General features: G+C 34.1%; 2 protein-coding genes across 2 annotated transcripts; both read right to left on the reverse strand.

Annotated features, from left to right (window-relative positions):
• Window positions 1-392: 392 nt before the first annotated feature.
• LOC126665516 (E3 ubiquitin-protein ligase SGR9, amyloplastic-like) lies at window positions 393-1,308 on the reverse strand. Its single transcript, XM_050358337.2, has one exon. The coding sequence runs from the start codon at window positions 1,167-1,169 to the stop codon at window positions 510-512; it is 660 nt and encodes a 219-aa protein (XP_050214294.1). The 5' UTR covers window positions 1,170-1,308; the 3' UTR covers window positions 393-509.
• A 2,090-nt stretch (window positions 1,309-3,398) lies between these two features.
• Window positions 3,399-17,405, reverse strand: LOC126683684 (protein transport protein SEC24 C-like). Its single transcript, XM_050379431.2, has 24 exons — window positions 15,916-17,405; window positions 15,202-15,438; window positions 14,924-14,998; window positions 14,714-14,812; window positions 13,986-14,097; window positions 13,056-13,183; window positions 12,676-12,795; window positions 12,045-12,125; window positions 11,414-11,491; window positions 11,140-11,232; window positions 10,993-11,047; window positions 9,959-10,035; window positions 9,044-9,115; window positions 8,816-8,899; window positions 7,095-7,214; window positions 6,937-7,005; window positions 6,353-6,430; window positions 6,109-6,247; window positions 5,689-5,853; window positions 4,891-5,033; window positions 4,627-4,806; window positions 4,243-4,331; window positions 4,076-4,107; window positions 3,399-3,918 (listed from the first exon to the last, which is right to left on the reverse strand). The coding sequence occupies exons 1-24, from the start codon at window positions 16,918-16,920 to the stop codon at window positions 3,812-3,814; spliced, it is 3,438 nt and encodes a 1,145-aa protein (XP_050235388.1). The 5' UTR covers window positions 16,921-17,405; the 3' UTR covers window positions 3,399-3,811.
• Window positions 17,406-17,718: the final 313 nt, after the last annotated feature.

Below are 17,718 nucleotides of genomic sequence, written 5' to 3' on the forward strand. Positions count from 1 at the left end.
ATATATAATTGGAGGAGGAGAGAGCGCTTGGGAGGAACCCTACGATCTAGCAGTTTGCTGCCCAGCGTTTATAACATTTGAGTTATAACTCATTGGTAAAATCTACGGTTATTTTGTTTGCAATGTACGAGCCTCCATTCGCTAGATTTTTAAGCATTTTTCTTTCAAGACTTAAATTACCCTTCAATTTATAAGTGATGGGCAATTAATTTTATATGTTAATCAATTTTGAAATTGATAGTTATGATCAATCAATTCTGTTTTTATAAGTTAGCTTATATATTAAGAGGAAAAATTGCTAATTTAGAGATAATTAGCTTGCAAGTTGCGAGAACAAATTCAAAACTGGAGTTAATTGATCATGACGACAACTTTGTTTATAAGTTGAGACAGACAAATTGCTACTTAATTTCTTTCCCAATGTAGAATTTCTGTTCTAAAAAACGCAAAAATCTTGAAAAGAGATTATAATCAGTTTTCTTGAATTATGGGTGGCTTCAAACCTTCAATCAAGAAACCACAAATCTGCATAAAGGACACAAATGGCTTGTTTCTAGCCATTTAATGATACAATCTCCATGAAAAACATGCCCACAGCCCAACTTTATGATCTCTTCACCCTCCTCTTTTGCCAAACAAATCACGCATTTTTGGCAAAACCCATCATCTTCAACCCTAATCTTATTCAATCTTTGAATACAAGATTTACTCGCAGGCTCAAATCTTGCATTTTCTTGAATCGTTTCTCTCAAAAAACGATCAATCTCTTCGCGGTCATCGTAGGGAGTCGCAACACAAATAAACAAGCCCATAGTAAGTATCTTAACATTATCATTCGATGGGTGGCTAACTATTTCCGAAGCGAATGATGAAACTTCAGTCAAGATTGAATTGATGAAGTCTGTTGATGCACCAGTAGTAGAAAGTATATTATTTATAATGTGAGATCGAGATTGATCATCGGACGAAAAGATTAGGGTTCGAGGTAAAGGGAATGATTTGTGAGTCGTTGTTAAGGGAATTCGATTGCTTTCTGGGTAAGTTAATTCAAGAAAATGGTGGAAGTGGAGTTGGATATCAAGTATATCATAATTATCAAGATCATCAATCTTGATGGTGTTGTTGTTGTTGTAATCTTGCCACATGTAGTATTCGTAAATGGACGCCATATTTTTTGATTAATTTTCAAGATTAGGGCTTTGTTTTTAGTTTAATCATGCAAGAAAGTTTAATGGGGTTTAATCGGTGATTATGTTTTTGATTTGTGATTTTGATGATCAGTGGGGGGATATTAGTAGCTTCAGTTATTAGATGAACCGACATGATGAACTGACTTCACTCATCGTTTACAAAATAGGAAAATGATTTCTTCAAATTCGCGGGATAATATTTGACCCGCGTGTTTAAAATAAATAAGCAAATCATCAATATATATAGTATAAAGTAGAACCTAAAAACACTGTACATTGAACAGTGTTTTTGGATTCCAACATATTACTCTTTTATTTGCTATATTACAATCATGCCATCCTATCTTTAATACACATGGATTTGAGATCTTAATTGAACCAATTTTTAAAATTTGATTTTTTTTTTGTAATCTACGTTTTGCTAGAAATACTCAAAACAATTACTTTCAAAATCATTACTAGAAAAAGATATCAACTTTGTTCATGTTTTTATCTGTTTTGGATTCTTTGTTCACTTTGACTCAAAAATGACTTTAGATGATAAAAAAAGTGGCAGTGAAGATAAAATTCCAATGGATATGTCTCAAAAAAGTTATAGAAACTTTGCTACCCGCAGTTGAAAATTGATAACCCGAAAGCACAAGAATGAAAATATATAACTGAAACAACACAAAAATGAACTAAAAACTCAGATTATGTCCAGAAACAAATAAAACAGAAAACCTTAAGGCTATATCTAGGATAATAACTTAATATTTTGGGTTAAAAAAAATTAACCAAAGAAAAGAAATGGAGCAGATATAAACTTGAGGTTTAGGTTTTGATTTTGAATACCTTTTTAAGTTTGATTTTTTATTTTCTTACATGTCATAAATGGTTTTGTTTTTGCAGTGACAACAACCAATCAAACCATTCATCTCTGAAGATGCTTGGAGATAACAGAAACAGAAGTTGATCTGGTTATTAGTGATGTTTAGGTTACTTTAGTAGATTTTGAATCTGCTTTGTAATATAATCTATATTTGCTTAGTCTATCTACCAATCTGCTGTCACTATGGTTTACTTTCCTATTGAATAACTTATTTTATCAACCCCTTATGCATATAATAATAACAACTGTAATGACCTTTTTGTAAAAATGTAATTTTGAAGTGCTCAGTTGAGACCTAAAGTTGTGGTTCAATTAACTTGGTATTAGAGGTTAATTGACGTGAGGTAAAGTTGTATTGCAAGAGGAAGGCAGTGTATGTTACAACTAATATACATTGAAATTTTGTCTTTTTTTTTAGATATGAAATTTTGTGTTTCGGTGAAGAGAATCCAATTGAAATTTGCTTTCTATGGTCGAACTGCATGCCTTACCATGGAAAAAGTACAACTATATTGGTAGTGGAATGACGTATGTCATGTGGTGTGAGAAAATATAAGTGAATTTGTTTTCGTTTTTTTTACTCCTATACACTTTTTTATAGTATATATTTCCAAATTAATGATTTTTTTTAATCTTGCTTTTATACGTCAATGTAATAAAAAAATATTCAAAACGCCCTTCCTTTTTTTTAGTGTTTGCTATTCTCCCTAATCCAATTTAAAAGAATACTATGTTATATATTTTCTATAATTATAAATTACTGTTAACAATTTTTATACAATTTTACCACTAATCTGTAAATTATAATTTGAAAACAAATAAATTAAAAGGTACTAAAACTAACAAATAAAATACTTTAGATATTTTGTGCTTTAACTTTTAAAAAAAGAATTTTCCGAAGCAACGCGAGGGTTTTGTACTAGTAAATATATAAATGCAAACAGGATTATTGAGCTTACCTTGTAAGTTTGTTATATTTTCCCTGGTAAATGAACTTGTATAATTTGAATTATTTCGATCTATTAAAAAAATAAAAAATTGTTTCACGAAAAAATGAGCGCATATAAATTAAGTTTAGCTCAATTAATTTTCAAGTTATGAGATCGAGTCCAAATTGTATTTAGGGCTAATTAAATAGCAAAAAAATGGCTGATGAGTTTTGAAAATTGGTTCTTTTAATCTGTTTATTAATCTCGATGATTTTCCACAAGTAATAAACATGAGACTAAATCGGTTTTACACAATTTTCTCTCGATTATAAGAGGGTTGTAGATTAAAAAAAAATTACAAAATAATATTTTTCTAGCAATAATCAATATTACTATAGAACATAAATATTGGAGTGGAAAATTGAACCAGGCATTCAAACCCCCTCTTGATTCCATTTGCAGTACATAAAGAAAATCAAAATTTAGGTAACAATCCTGCACAAAATATGTGCTATCACCATAAGTTATTTCAGAATCAAGATTCAATAAACTTAGAGTCTCTCTCAGCAAAATTTCCATTCCTCTTAGTACTACAAAAAAAAAAATCGATCAATCTATCGAAATGGTAAGCGCCTTGTTGAAAATGAAGCCGATGTCTTTGCTATGATTTTTCTCCAGTTGTTCTTCCGAAGGAGCTGTACATGCCGCTCAATATTTATAAAAACTCGACAGAGCAACAGAATAGGCCCTAACGTACCATGTGATGATGCCACCGTATGCCCACATAAAAGACGAGCAAATATTTGCCAATAGAACCGAATTTATGACATTTTGATTTGGATTTGACGATGGACATGTACAAGAAACTCAATGTAGGAGGGGCCACCGGCATTCTTGTCTTCTACCATATACGAGTAGAATAATGCCCCTGGTAACAAATTTTGGAGAAAAAATAAGAAAAGCCAGCTCGATCAAAAAAAAAGTTCATGATATCAAATAAATTATAAAGCTATACATATGATGAGTAAATATCCAAGAAAAGTGTGTTACTCGTTTGTTTAAAAGAGTATCTCTAGCATACTGACCTAATGGATCTCCTTGCTTGCATAGTTTGAAGCTGCAAGAGAATAAGACATATTGAAAATAAGAGAAAATGCAATGAATGGAGGAACATTAACAAACTTACAGTACAAACATAATGCTTTTTGAATAGGTGGAAACAGTAGAACTAATATAAATGACTGATTCATACCGCAGATAAGAGCATCTTTGACGCCGCAACTCATTTATGATATCATTTAGCTTTTCTGATAGTGGGTTGTCATATTTCTGCAGCACAAACTGTCCAAGCAGAAGTATGTCAGCTGGAATTCACTGCTTGACAAAAGAAACTTTTGCAAACCCACATGCATGTGCACACACATGTGCAAGAGATACATTCAAAGATATCCTAAATAGCACGAACCGTAGAAAACATTAAATTCAACCTCAAAAGAGGGATCTTTAGAGCAATCAGCTGGAGAGCGTTCAACTTTAACCGCCTAGGAGCTAGACATGACTGATTTCCTATAATCAATTGTAACACCAAGATGCCTTTGTAAATTTCGCAAGAGTGAAGAAGGTATTACGGTATTACCTGTGTAGAGATTTCATCCGCCAAGGAAACGCCAAAGAGCTGCTTCAAGATATCTGGATCCACCATGTTCCCAACATAGATCAAAGCATCTTCACCATTCTCAAGAAGATAGATTCCATCATCTTTGATTTGTTCACTGGAAAGAGGGATAGAAGTAGGCACAGTTGATTCTCCTATTTCCTGCAAAATGAAGTGATAAGTTAACAAAGACATTAGCAACTTATTTGATTGAATTTATTATAACCAATTAGACACAATTTCAACCTTTGAATTATCATGGATGGGCACCATCCTGGGGTAAACAAGTGGAATTGCCAAAGGAGTAGAGAGAGAGGAAATGTGATTTATCCAGAAAGATCGATCATCTATTTTCCCATCAGTTCGCAGTGCTGAACTTTTCATTAACGCTGACAATCAGAAAAAATAAATAAAAGGAAAATACAATTAACAGACCAACACAATTCCACCATTATGCAGTGCTGTACTTTCCATCAATGATGACTCTAAAAAACAGAAGGTTAAAATTACCAACCCGACACAATATGTTCCCTTCTTAAAAATTTGACCACACACTAGCTAGGAATTATTACTAAGAAAATGAAAATGATGCTAATTTGTTATCATCATGATATTAATTGAAAGCAGAAAATCAATTTTATGATAGCAAACACACTCTACTTTCCACTGCAAAATCAAACTGCACTCTTTGTTACTGAAACAGCAGGGACCTCAACAAGACTTAACACTATGATACACTGGTGTTAGTGCCCATAAAAATCAGCTACTCTTTCTCCCATTCAAAAATACCCTAATCTGTTTTAGACAGAATTTTCTCTTTTACCTCATACCAATATCTGTCTCTACAAGTGAATCCATAATCAAATTATAAACATGATAGCTACTACAGAAGGTGCATAATGTGAGCAGAGAATGAATAGTCATAATTCCCCCAAGAAAATTATACCTGTTCTACATCATAAAATATTATTAGATACAGCACTCAGCTTAACCATAACTATATTTATCTAGATTGTATATTGTTAAAAGCATCAAGAAATATACCAAGGGTGTATAAAGGCAACAGCTTAAGTGCCTCTGGAAGAATAAGTTGCCCAGTTGATGATACAGTAGCACAAAATTTACGATATGAAAGCAGAACGTTGATACACATTTCCATCACTTGCTCCCTGACAATTACTGCTGCGTCGGAACGTATTCTACTTGCCACTGCAAAGGGAGTAACAGAATAATGCTTTACTATAAACAAAACTAGAACAGCGTAATAAACTTTCAAAAAGTGAAAGTATGACAATGAAGTGGAAACATTTCAGGGATTGACATGCACATAACATACCTAAAATGCAATGCAGTGAAAAGTTAAAAGAGTAATATCACCAACAATGAAATAACACATAACATGTAGCATAACATCTGTACATTAAAGGACAGGATAGACGAACTGTACAATGCAGAGTCAAGTACCTTGCTTCAAGAAACATGCAAACTGGGTATCCAAGTCGGCTGTACGGAACAAGTTACTGAGCATGTTCGTGCACGGCAATGACAAATTCATAACACGAATTCTTCTCTGGCCATAAATAGTGGTGTAAAGAAGGGCACACTGAAAAATGAGCAGACATTGAAAATTTCAAGGCTGAGAAAGGAAGCAGGTATATCACTTACAAAAAGTAGCAAAGCAATATGAAATTTAAGCATTAACTCGGACCTGAAAAGCACATTCTGAGCCATCCTGCAATTTGTCATCATGCTTCAAGGTAACCATTATTGTTTTGTCACAATCAATCTGCACAAAATATAACAATGTTCCCTACTGAGATAAGTTCAGAGAAGGAAAAGCGAAGAACAATTTATTTCGATTTAAGACATAGATAACAGCAACTGAAACATAACAGCTGCGGAAATACATATGAAAGTACTCGAGTAAAATCTTTTTAAGATTCTACTGAAATCATTGAAATTCCTCACAAGAAGTGCAATCATTTCTCAAAGTTACATCCCTCCGTAGGATAATTTTGATGCAATTTTTTTCATAATATCAACTGAATGACTACATTAATATTTCGCAGTAGATGTGCATTGCCTAGCAAGTGATAGAAACCCCACTGCATCATTAATAGATGTCACTATGTATGAGCATGAGATGGGAACAAAACTAATGTCTTTATCACAGGAGTAATACAAATTCAACAAATCAAGAGTTGTTAACATAATTGCATTCATACAAGGGCATAATAGAGAATCTGATAAAATAAGTTTACAAAGTATTTTTTTTATAAACGATGCACAAACCGCAGGTAGATCAATGTCTGTTGGTACACGTTTGCAGAAATTTCCAGAGTACTCTTGTACTTGAATACCCTATAAGAAGGGAAAAAGAAGTTTACTAACCAAACAAAGTAATCAAACATGTACTATCCACAGATATATAACAATGGTCATTGAAGTACCTGACTGCATCTCACACGCATGACAGCCTCAAAACCTTGAGGCCTAGTGATATTCCATCTTAGATCATTGTAAAGCTTGGCAGGGTCAGAAAGAGCTGAGAATGGGTAATAGTAATAGACCTGGAAAAGGGACAACAGAAAGAATTCTAGGATGAAGCTACTTTAATTGTCATCAAATAATTACTCAAATAAACAGAAAGTAGAATTCTAGACATAGACTGATCTGCCTCTACAAGGATATATCCTTTAGAGGTACAGCAACTATGATGTATATAAAAAATTAAAGGGCTATTTGCAACAGCAACAAAAACAACCTTTCACCAAACTAACGATTTAAGCACCACTTTTCAAACTTGACAAAAAATGATACATCCTTTTTAAGTTTGGCAATTTGAGCCCCAAAACCATTCTCCAGCACCTGAATGTATATGTGGCAAACCGGTAAAGAGATAGATTTGCCACGTCATTGATATTGTGGCACTAACTCAAATGGCTTCGTTTTTTCTTTGATAAAATGATGTTGTTTTGAGCTCATTAAACACGGCCATGAATTTCAGTTGATGGAATTAAGGGCGAGTGTTAAGTTGAATGAGTTCAAAACAACATCGTTTTGTCATATAAAAAAATGATGAGGTTTGAGTTAGTGTTATAGTGTCAATTACGTGGAAAATCATCTCTGCTGCGGTCTACATTATATGCATTCAGATGCCGGAAAATGGTTTGGAAGCTGCAATTGCCAAATTTAAAAAGGATATTCCATTATTTGCCAAGTTTTAAAAGTGGTGCTTAAATCTCTACTTTTGTGAAAAGTGAGACTTCTTTTTTGCAAATAACCCCAAAATCAATATGAATGTAAGTCTCATTTGAAAAGAGTGCTAAAGAAGTTCTCTAACGTAACTTATTCATAAGGTCTACACACTTTAGTGAACAACTGTATTTTCATATCAGGAGATATTTTTGACTGCGATTTTCAGCAATATCTTTTTCGGGATACAAGCACAGACGGCTTTTTGTTAATAAATATAGCCATTGTCTAGCTAAGCGTCTGTAAAAGCAAAAGATCCTTATGATTGCTTTTGGCGATTTGTGAAAAACATAGCTTTTCCATGCCCTTACCTGCAGCCTCTCACATCTTGGTTGGAAGCCCTAGACTACCAAAACATGGCCTTTTTTTTAACTACACCTACATCTATAGGAATATATACCACGTTTTAAAAGCAAAGTGTGTCATTCAGTTAAATAGTGGAAATTGATAACCAATCTTGGTTTTTCTAGTTCTGCAGCAAGATTGACTAACATGAATGTGCAGTTAAGATTATCCAAATATTGCCCATTCTTTCCGGGAAACTTTTTTTAAACTTCAGCACTCCGGCCAGAAAGAATGTCAAACCAGATGGCTGTACAGATTCCATAAAAGCTTCGACCCATGCATAAATTAACCAATTATCATGTCGGCTCTTTTTCCAAGAGTCAGTTGGGACTTGGAAATCTAATTTTGCGCAACAGGTAAGTTCTTGTCACACTGACAGCATTAAATAGAATTATGAAGTACTATTCAAAATATCATTTTTGTACAATGGTTACAAATAAATAAATCCAGCAGTTACAAAAAAAGATCTTTAGTTGCTACTGGAACAAATAACTGATAGTTGAAAAGGAAACAGTCCAAATCAAGTTAAACAAGACAACTAGGAGAAACAAAATGAAAAATTCATCAATACCTGTCCACCAGTAGTTCTTGGAATGACAGCGATTGAAGTTATGTCCACATAAGTTTGAGTTGTAAGGAAGACATCAACACAAACCTGGAAGATGATTTCATATGTAGACTCTCAGGCCAGAGCTGTGATAGCTTGATGTAATCACTACAGAAACTCAACTAGTATCCACAAGAAAATTTAAAATTGAAAATCAATCACTATCACAATCAATTTTTGCAAAAATTTCACCTGAGCTTCAGCAAACTCTATTGCCATTGTTTTAAGACTTTTGTCTGCCGGTTGCAACAATATATTGGCCTCCTAGTTATACAGAAGAAAAGGAAATTAGGGAGAGAGAGAGAGAGAGAGAGAGAGAGAGAGAGAGATTTTGAATGAATAACAGTACACGATCAATTTTTGTGAACTAAAATTTGTTGCATTATCTACAAATATAATGCTAAAATGCAGATGACAACAATGCAAAAGTGTAAAGGCTAGTCAAGAGTTAATAATTTTGACCTGTATTCCAACCAATGCAGAATATAAACAATTTTCCAGCATAGGGCCCGTAGATAGCAGGGGTTTGTTCTTTCCCTCCCAAAATTTATGTATTTAAATAGTAGAATACTTGTTACAATTATGCTCAAGAGAGAAAAAAATACAACCAATAAAGAAAAGACACAGAAGAATATTAGGTAAAAAATTTATGTAAGCATAGTTGCTTACTTCGAAGAATTGTCTACATGAAAGCATATGAATATAATCTGGCAACTATGGAGCACCACTGGCACTAAGAATTGAACTCCAGATAGACCTGGTGGTCACAGCAAGCACCTTAGCTGGTAACCAGCATATAGTCCATACCATAGCATAATTATATAAATTGCATTATTTCAAAGGGTTCAACTTGCAAACAACAGCAAGAAGTATGGAAGTTGATTTATCAGATATTATTAGTTCCTTAGGACCTTAACTGGGAGAGAAAGCAAGGAACAAACAACCTAAGAATCTAACTTTGCTGACTTCAGTTTTTACCCCTCCTTACTCTCTTCTTCAGCAAAAAGCATGGAATATTTACCTATAATTTGATGCAACAAATGTGATCTCAAAAACCCAAGGAGTAATGGATTGTATGCCAAAACAATTTTGTAGTCCTAAACTCACCTTCTCCCCTGATGAGATGTTAGTTCTCCCTTCAGCGTCCCTGGAAGAAAGGGACCCAATTCCAAGTGATGGCAAAACTGCAAGCAATAGAGCACTATAATCAGAATAACTAAAGGTGTCCATTAACAACACTGTAAAATATGCAAAATTAAATTCAAAAATATGAAAATGGTAAATATTTTCATAAAGTACTACTTTTTTTTTATTTAACATGTCTTCTTTTTAATAATCTTAATGATTATTAATTTTTGTATTGTTACTATTTTCTGAAATTTAATAAATATCTAATTTTTCTGAATATAAGTATTTTCATTAGATTTATTATAAAAATATATTTTGAATTTCATGAAGAACTATATCCCTCCGCCCCATAATAATATGCTTACTTTCTATTTTTTCCGTTCCAAAATTTAGACTATTTTCTTTTTTAAGACTAACTTATTTGTTAGTATTATATTATACTCTTATTTAAATTATAATAAACATTCGATATTTTTAGTTTTCAAAGAGATCATTTAATAATAATTATGGAAAAATACAGCATTCCAACTATAGAAATAATATTATTATTTTAATCTATGTGAGTTTAACTATAAATTTATTAGTATGGGACAGAAGAAATACTAACTAATGGATAATATATACATTTTGAAAAAGATTAATAATAACCATGAAAAGTTATGATAACATTAGAAAGTCCAGAGCAATGCCTGGATAACCTGCCATAAAATGACACCTAATAACTCACAGGTGCATATATTCTTAATTTCTGTGTGGATAATGCACCATGTACCCGAATTTTCAATGATATATGCACTTTATTGCAACTAGCCCTCTCTGTTACATGCATGGGGACTTATTGTTAGTCTATTACTCAATTGTTCTGTATAAGTCATCTATAAATTGATATTTTAACTCCACTCGATTTACATCCATAAACTTGGGAGTAAAAATTTCAATTTCAATTTGGCAGCTATGTTTCAAGGCCAATGATACATGAATCATAAGTAGACTAATGTGGCTCGTGAACTTGCCTGATTGAAATACCAAAAGCTTCCCTCCACTGCTCTTCATGGTCAAGAAAGCCGCCTAAATCAGTGATAAAGGAAAAGTCAGCATATTCCCTAGGCAAAGGCATCTTAATCATAGTGGAATACAAATAACTAGCATGAACAACTGACCATGATTGCTGCACCAAATGCTGAATCAGAAATCTTAGTACTCTGAAACATGGTTGGGATGGTTTCCAACAACAGTGCTAAATGTTGGCGACACTAGATCCTCAAAACAAACAAACACAGTTACTAGAAAGTCTCAGTGTGTAAAGTCTTTAATAAAAAAAATGGACTGACAGACAAATATTTATCATATGTATTATCATAGATAAATATTTGTTTGTGTGCTTGAACAGATCCCTCAAAAAGAATATGAAATACTCAACAGCTTATAGCTCACCTCAGAAAGCTGAACAATAACATCACTTTGTAGAGGGGTATAAACATCTTCCACATCAGGTATGATAAGCATCAATGGCTGCCAGCACATGACAGATCAAAAAGCAGCTAAAAAGGAAGGCTAGATCACGTAAGGGAAACAACAAATGCAAGTAGTAGCTGTTTGATACAATATTTCAATTTTTGCATCTATAAACTAACCAGTAATATTTATAAAACATACTATCTAGTATCTGCCAATCATGATATGAACTAGCTGGGGAGAGGAAAGCAAGTGTACCAGATGAGAACAGGGCCATATAAAAAAAATTCTCATCCGATTTTTACCAGACCGCTTCTTCCAAACACATATATAAATAATGCAAAGTATTTTTTGTAAAAGAAAGAATCTAGAAATGGGTATCATCAAGGATTGGAAAGGGCAAGGGGGAGGCTGCATTAAGCTATATCAACAGTGCAATAGACTGCATTGAGCCTAAGGTTGATTCCAAACTTTTCACAAGTCTCACTTTTTATATTCTCCTTTCAGCTTCTTTTTAAAAAGATTTTACTCTCAATTACCAAAGGGGGAAAAAATTCTAAAGCAAATTACATAAGCTTTTTAAAAAAAGAACTAGGGCAATGTATTTGACCTGCTGTAATGCACGTTTTAAACTGTAAAAGTGGATTGTTGAGTCAAATGTTGCAATTCCCACCATTGTTTGAGGACCTTCCTGGAAGAAGAAAAGGCAGCGAACTAATCACAAACTAACCTTCACTTATGTGTAGAAAGGATCAAGATGCAAACAAACAACGAAAGAAGAAGAATAATATTGCAAATAGAACTTTAACTGCGCACAAAAGTAAATACAGGATCATAAGTTTGCATCACTTTGGTACATGTTATATAAATTTTTAAAAATCAAGTCAAGTATGCAATTTTAAGATGACACCACTCTTTTCTGGATGCACTGAAAGTCAGGACATATACAAGACATACTCAAGGATCATTAATATGTACAAAGGAAAAGGGAGAAAAGAAAAGTGTAAATGAAAGATAAGTCTCTGGAAATTAAATGAATATGTGGCAAACAAAAATAGGACTGAGAAATTATGATGTGCATATGTTACAGGCACAACTTCTATCTGGAAAAGGAGAAAGCGAGCAACAAAGAAGGAAAGCAAGACATTAAACTTACAAGAAAGAAATAACAATCAACCAGACCAAAAAATTTAAAAGCACGAGGAAAATGTCACAGGATTCTGGAAAGTAAAGAAGCTTACCGGAAGATCAGAAACAACTTGACTGATTGCACTGCAAGCTGCAGCCACTGCACCAGTCTGAATGGCGTTCATGGATACATCAACTAGGAAAAAATACATGGCTGGCATTGGTTCACGCACCTGGAAAAGATAAGTATAATTGGAAAAATCAACAAAAAATGACCAGAAAAGGCAATAAGAGTGCACAAAACTCGAACAAAGGGTTCTGTTTTGAGATTATAACATCAGCATTTTTTTATTTCAGATAATCCACTATATGGAGTAGTGCTATATGCCTTCAAACTTGCATCTCTCATGTTCTGGGAGAAAACTAATACTGTAAGAAGAAAACAGATATCAAAAGCTTTTAAAAAAAATGAAAATAATAGTTAGTTACCAACCATATATTCCTTTGTAGCGACAAATTCAACCGTTCCTCGACATAGTTCAGGCCTTTCATCTGCATCTCTGCGCCGACCATCTGGACCAAGATGACAGTGATAGTCATGGGGAGTCTCATCAGAGAACCCTGCAGTACACACAGTAGGCTTGTAAAGTCACGTCACAGCTCTTATAGATATTATCCAAATAATCAGAACATAAGAAACTAGATACTGAAACCTCAAGTGATAACAATAGTATAGATGATATAAGAAGCTTATGGATATGATCAAATGGAATGTTAAACAACAGGACATAATTTTAGCCTTAGCAAGATAGGATGTAAAGCATACATCATATTACCATTTATTACAGAACAAATAGGTAGCATATATCAAAAAATTGGTAAGACAACAATATTTTTTGGGCGATCAGTCCAAATATTTCAAAGCTTTAATATTAGAAATAGGAAAAAAAGAATAATCAGCATTTCCCCAAGAGAAGAGGTATCAAAAAAAGGTTACACGAGAAGTTTTCATGAAAATAGCAAATCATTTTTGACAAAGTAAAAACTCCATTTAATGTGAAGCTTAAAACATAGAGGGGACCCCAACTAGGTTTTCTCTCTACAAAAGGATCACCTATCTATTATACCAACAAAATTCATTAAATAATTCCAAGGGAAAAACCCTATATATAAAAACTAACATACTGAGATCCCATGTTCTCACAAACATTTACATACAATAGTAAAACACAAGAAAACTACTCGTACTTTATAGCCAGTAGCAATCCATCTTAAAACCAATTGGTATTAAGTGGAGATGCCCAACCAATATTTAAACATATGTCCATTCAACCACTTCAACAGTTCTCAACACAGGGCAGGGTTAAAATCACAGGAAACTGCTGGATATGGCACAGAAGCTTGGTAAGAATCTTATACTGACCACATAAGTTGCAGATAAACCGCCTTCCCTGATCAATGAACCTCATTAAAGGATTTATGTAACCTTTGCAACGAGAACACCGAACAGGACCACTTTCCCCAAAATCAACAACCTGTACTAAGAAAGATTCAGACTCTCTGTACACAGGTATCTTTAATTGTTTATTCAATCATCTAAAAGAATAATAGGAAGAAGAAAATGAAAGTCAAAGAGAAATCAGTAACATTTTTTTTCCAAACAATGTTAAAAATGGTATAATTAACGAAGAGAGCAGTTATTACCTAAATTTTTGCAAGATATATTAATTTTCAAGTTTATCATTAAAAAAGAAAGGCAAAGAAGTTGAAGGAGCGGCAAGCAATTTCATTCAATAACAAAAAATAAACTTGAAGCTAGAAGCAAGAAATTGGTGTCAATTAAGAAATGGTCCACATCTAATAACAAAACATGGTAGAATTCCTATAGACTACACGGAAATTGTTTTTCAGAAAATAATAATTAAGAAAGAAAGTGTTTACTTCTCTATGCTTTGCAACTCAGTAATGATGCTAAAACCTCTAATTACGTAACACACATATGTAAACTTCAGAGTCATATTTATAGATTGAGGAAAGAGAATGCAATTCAACATGGTCTCCTTTTTCTTCTTTCAGAAGAAAGAAGTCAACTTGAAGATTACAACTAGCAACTATGAAATAAAAGAGAATAAGGAAAGAAGTCACAATTACTTGTACAGGCTCCTCAGCTGGATGAGGAAGGGCCAAAGGTTGGACCAACAAAGCAAATTGCATTGCTGATGTATTTAAAAATTCAACAGTGCAGGGAATCTGTTGCGATATAAACCAAAAAAAATATTATAAACAGAAAGTTATTGCCAGTATAATTTGATCACATAATAGAATAGAAAGCAACTATAGGTCTAGAAATGCAAAACTAACCTGATTGATTGTACACCTCATGTATCGTGGACTGCAATTACCAGTGTCTTTGACAATATATTCACTTGTAGCAGCCTTCACAAAAAAATCCTAAAAATTAGAAATAACCTGCGATAGAAAAGACTCATCCTACATCTACAAATGCAAGAAAATAATGTCATTGTACGGAAAAGGAATAGCAGTAAAAAGAAAGCAAATAAATATTCCAGACAGCTAAGTCTGAAAGAGAAAAAAATATAAAGCAATGCCTCATTTTTCCAGAGGTTAAACTAGCATACCGGAGGAGAGTTAGCCTGATTCCCCTGACGTGTTTCATGCACTACTATAGCGGAAGCGGAACTTGGAATGGGTCTTGGAATTTGATTGGGATCAATCTTTGACACCCCTGCCAAAGAGGATCCAGATTGACCCATCACAGGTGATATGGTAGTCATAGATTGATGGGGTAGTGGTGGAGCCATTCCAGACATTCTTGGCGGCTGCACAGAACCAGGCACCTGCGGAGGTGGAGCAACCTAAACAAAATGTTCAGAATTTAGGCTATTTAGGGTAAATGAAAGACAATTTAATCCCATTCTACATAAAACACAGGTACAGAAAATAAAGGTTGGGTAGGGTAAATTAAATACAAGTTGTTTAGGGTGAATGTATTTTCCAAATCCAGTCATGCTCTATTGCTAAGGTAATTGATCAAGTATCTGGGGGTAGCATCAGCAATTTGTTTGCAAAAGGAGGTCCATTGACAATGAGCTGTTGATATAAACTACTATATATGTAGAAACTTCACTAATATGTTCATATCACTTACATTAATTAGAGCACTTAAAAACTAAAACTAAGGATAAATAATAGAATAAAAATAGGAACAGAAATAGGAACATGTAATTTATAAGCAGAATGCAATAGCATTCCTTGTCAACAATCTTAAATATGTGGTAATTGATGAATTAAAATCAACAATAGATACTAGAAGAAAAGCTTACAATACACACCTGTTGAGGTTGCACCGTCCATGTCTGCACTCCTGAGGGAGGACCTGGAGTGGATGAGAACTCCAAGGATCCAGCTTGGAAAGGAGAAGGTAACTGCATGGGAGGAGCTGATGAAACATCAATCGCTGAACCACCCAGAAAAGATCCCATACTTGGAGGCTGAGGGGTATAAGCTAAACCTGTAGGCGGTAGAGATCCCATGACTGGCTGTCTAGCACTACCAGGTGGATAAAATCTGGGAGCTGAAGTGAATGGTGGGTCATTATTCATTGGATTGGTAAAAGAAGCTAAAGATGGACCGACGCTCAAAGGCCGAGATGAAGCAAAATGACTCGGCGGACCTGGCGTAGGTAGAACAGCTGAACCACTCGAAGGAGGAACAACCACTGGACTGCCCACGGGCAAAGAACCAGAAGGTGATGGTGGCCTAGACCCAAAGGAAGAAGGTGGCTGAGGCTGACTAATAACAGGAGCAGAAGGCCTTCCCAGGGCAACATTTGGAGGCAATGTAGGTGATGGGGGTGGTGAGGGAAGCACTGCAGGTCTTGCATGTGGACCAGGTGATGTGGATGGTGAGGAAGGTACTGTAGGTCTTGCAAGTAGACCAGGTGATGGCGGTGGTGAGGGAGAGACTGCAAGTCTGGCATATGGACCCGGCGATGGGGGTGGTGAGGGAGAGAAAACAGGTCTGGCATGTGGACCAGGTGATGGGGGTGGTGAGGGACGCATTGTATGTCTCGAAAGTGCACCAGGTGATGGGGGGCCAAAGTGAGGCATTGGCTGGGGTGAAAGAGGTACAGGTCCAGTCGGTGAAAAAAGAGGCGGTGGTTGGGCGAAGGGGGGAGGCCTAGGCAAGGAAGAAGGCCGATTTAGACTCAAATTACGCACATTATCAGCTAATGACTTAGAATTGGGATTGTGATTAGGTGGTGATGGTGGTGGTGTTTGTTGATTATTATAGCCAGGTCTATTATTAGGTGGCCCTCTAGGCATAGGAGAAGCCATAATTCAATCAATCGATCAATAAAAACCTTCCTTTTCTTCTCAGATCATAAATTTTGCAGATTGAACTAACAGAAATAAATACAACAGCTCTATAAAACGAAGAAATGAATTCCAATGCAAATCAAAAATTTAAAATCTAACAAAAACTCAAATCAATACACGCAAAAGAAAAACAGAGAGAGAGAGACAGATAATACATCTGAAGTAGGAAGAGTTAGAGGTGCATAATTAGGGTTCTGAAAAGAGAATCAGTGAGTGAGTCAGATGCTCAATTGCAATGTTCTGATCCTATTACAGAGATTGGAACGCAACTTGAAAAGAGAAAAAGGCGGGTCTTTTTAACCGTCTGTTTATACGTTGCCATAGTAGTAATGCTTATTTATTTATTCAATTCTTTAATTAACCGGTCAAAGATAATGTTGCAGTCTGATTCTGTAACTCACCAAATTTAATTGATATTTAGATAATCAATGTTTTATTTGCATTGATATTTTATTATTAATAATAGAATAATTATTGGTATAAAAGAAAGAAAGTTAATATTTTATTTTTTATTATATAGAAATAAAAAGGACATTAATGTTTTTAGTTTTAAAAATTAATTTACATTTAATGAAAAATAAAAATTAAACATATAAATGAAAATTAATTTTCTGTGAAATAAGTTACCAGAATTTACTTCACCAAAAAATGTAAGTCATAATATTTCTCAACAAGATGATACTATTACTATAACAATTAGATCAATGAAATAGTAAAATCATAAATTAGATGCACAAATTGGAAATGGTAATCTTG

This window comes from Mercurialis annua, linkage group LG1-X, assembly GCF_937616625.2.
Source record: "Mercurialis annua linkage group LG1-X, ddMerAnnu1.2, whole genome shotgun sequence".
NCBI classification, from domain to species: domain Eukaryota; kingdom Viridiplantae; phylum Streptophyta; class Magnoliopsida; order Malpighiales; family Euphorbiaceae; genus Mercurialis; species Mercurialis annua.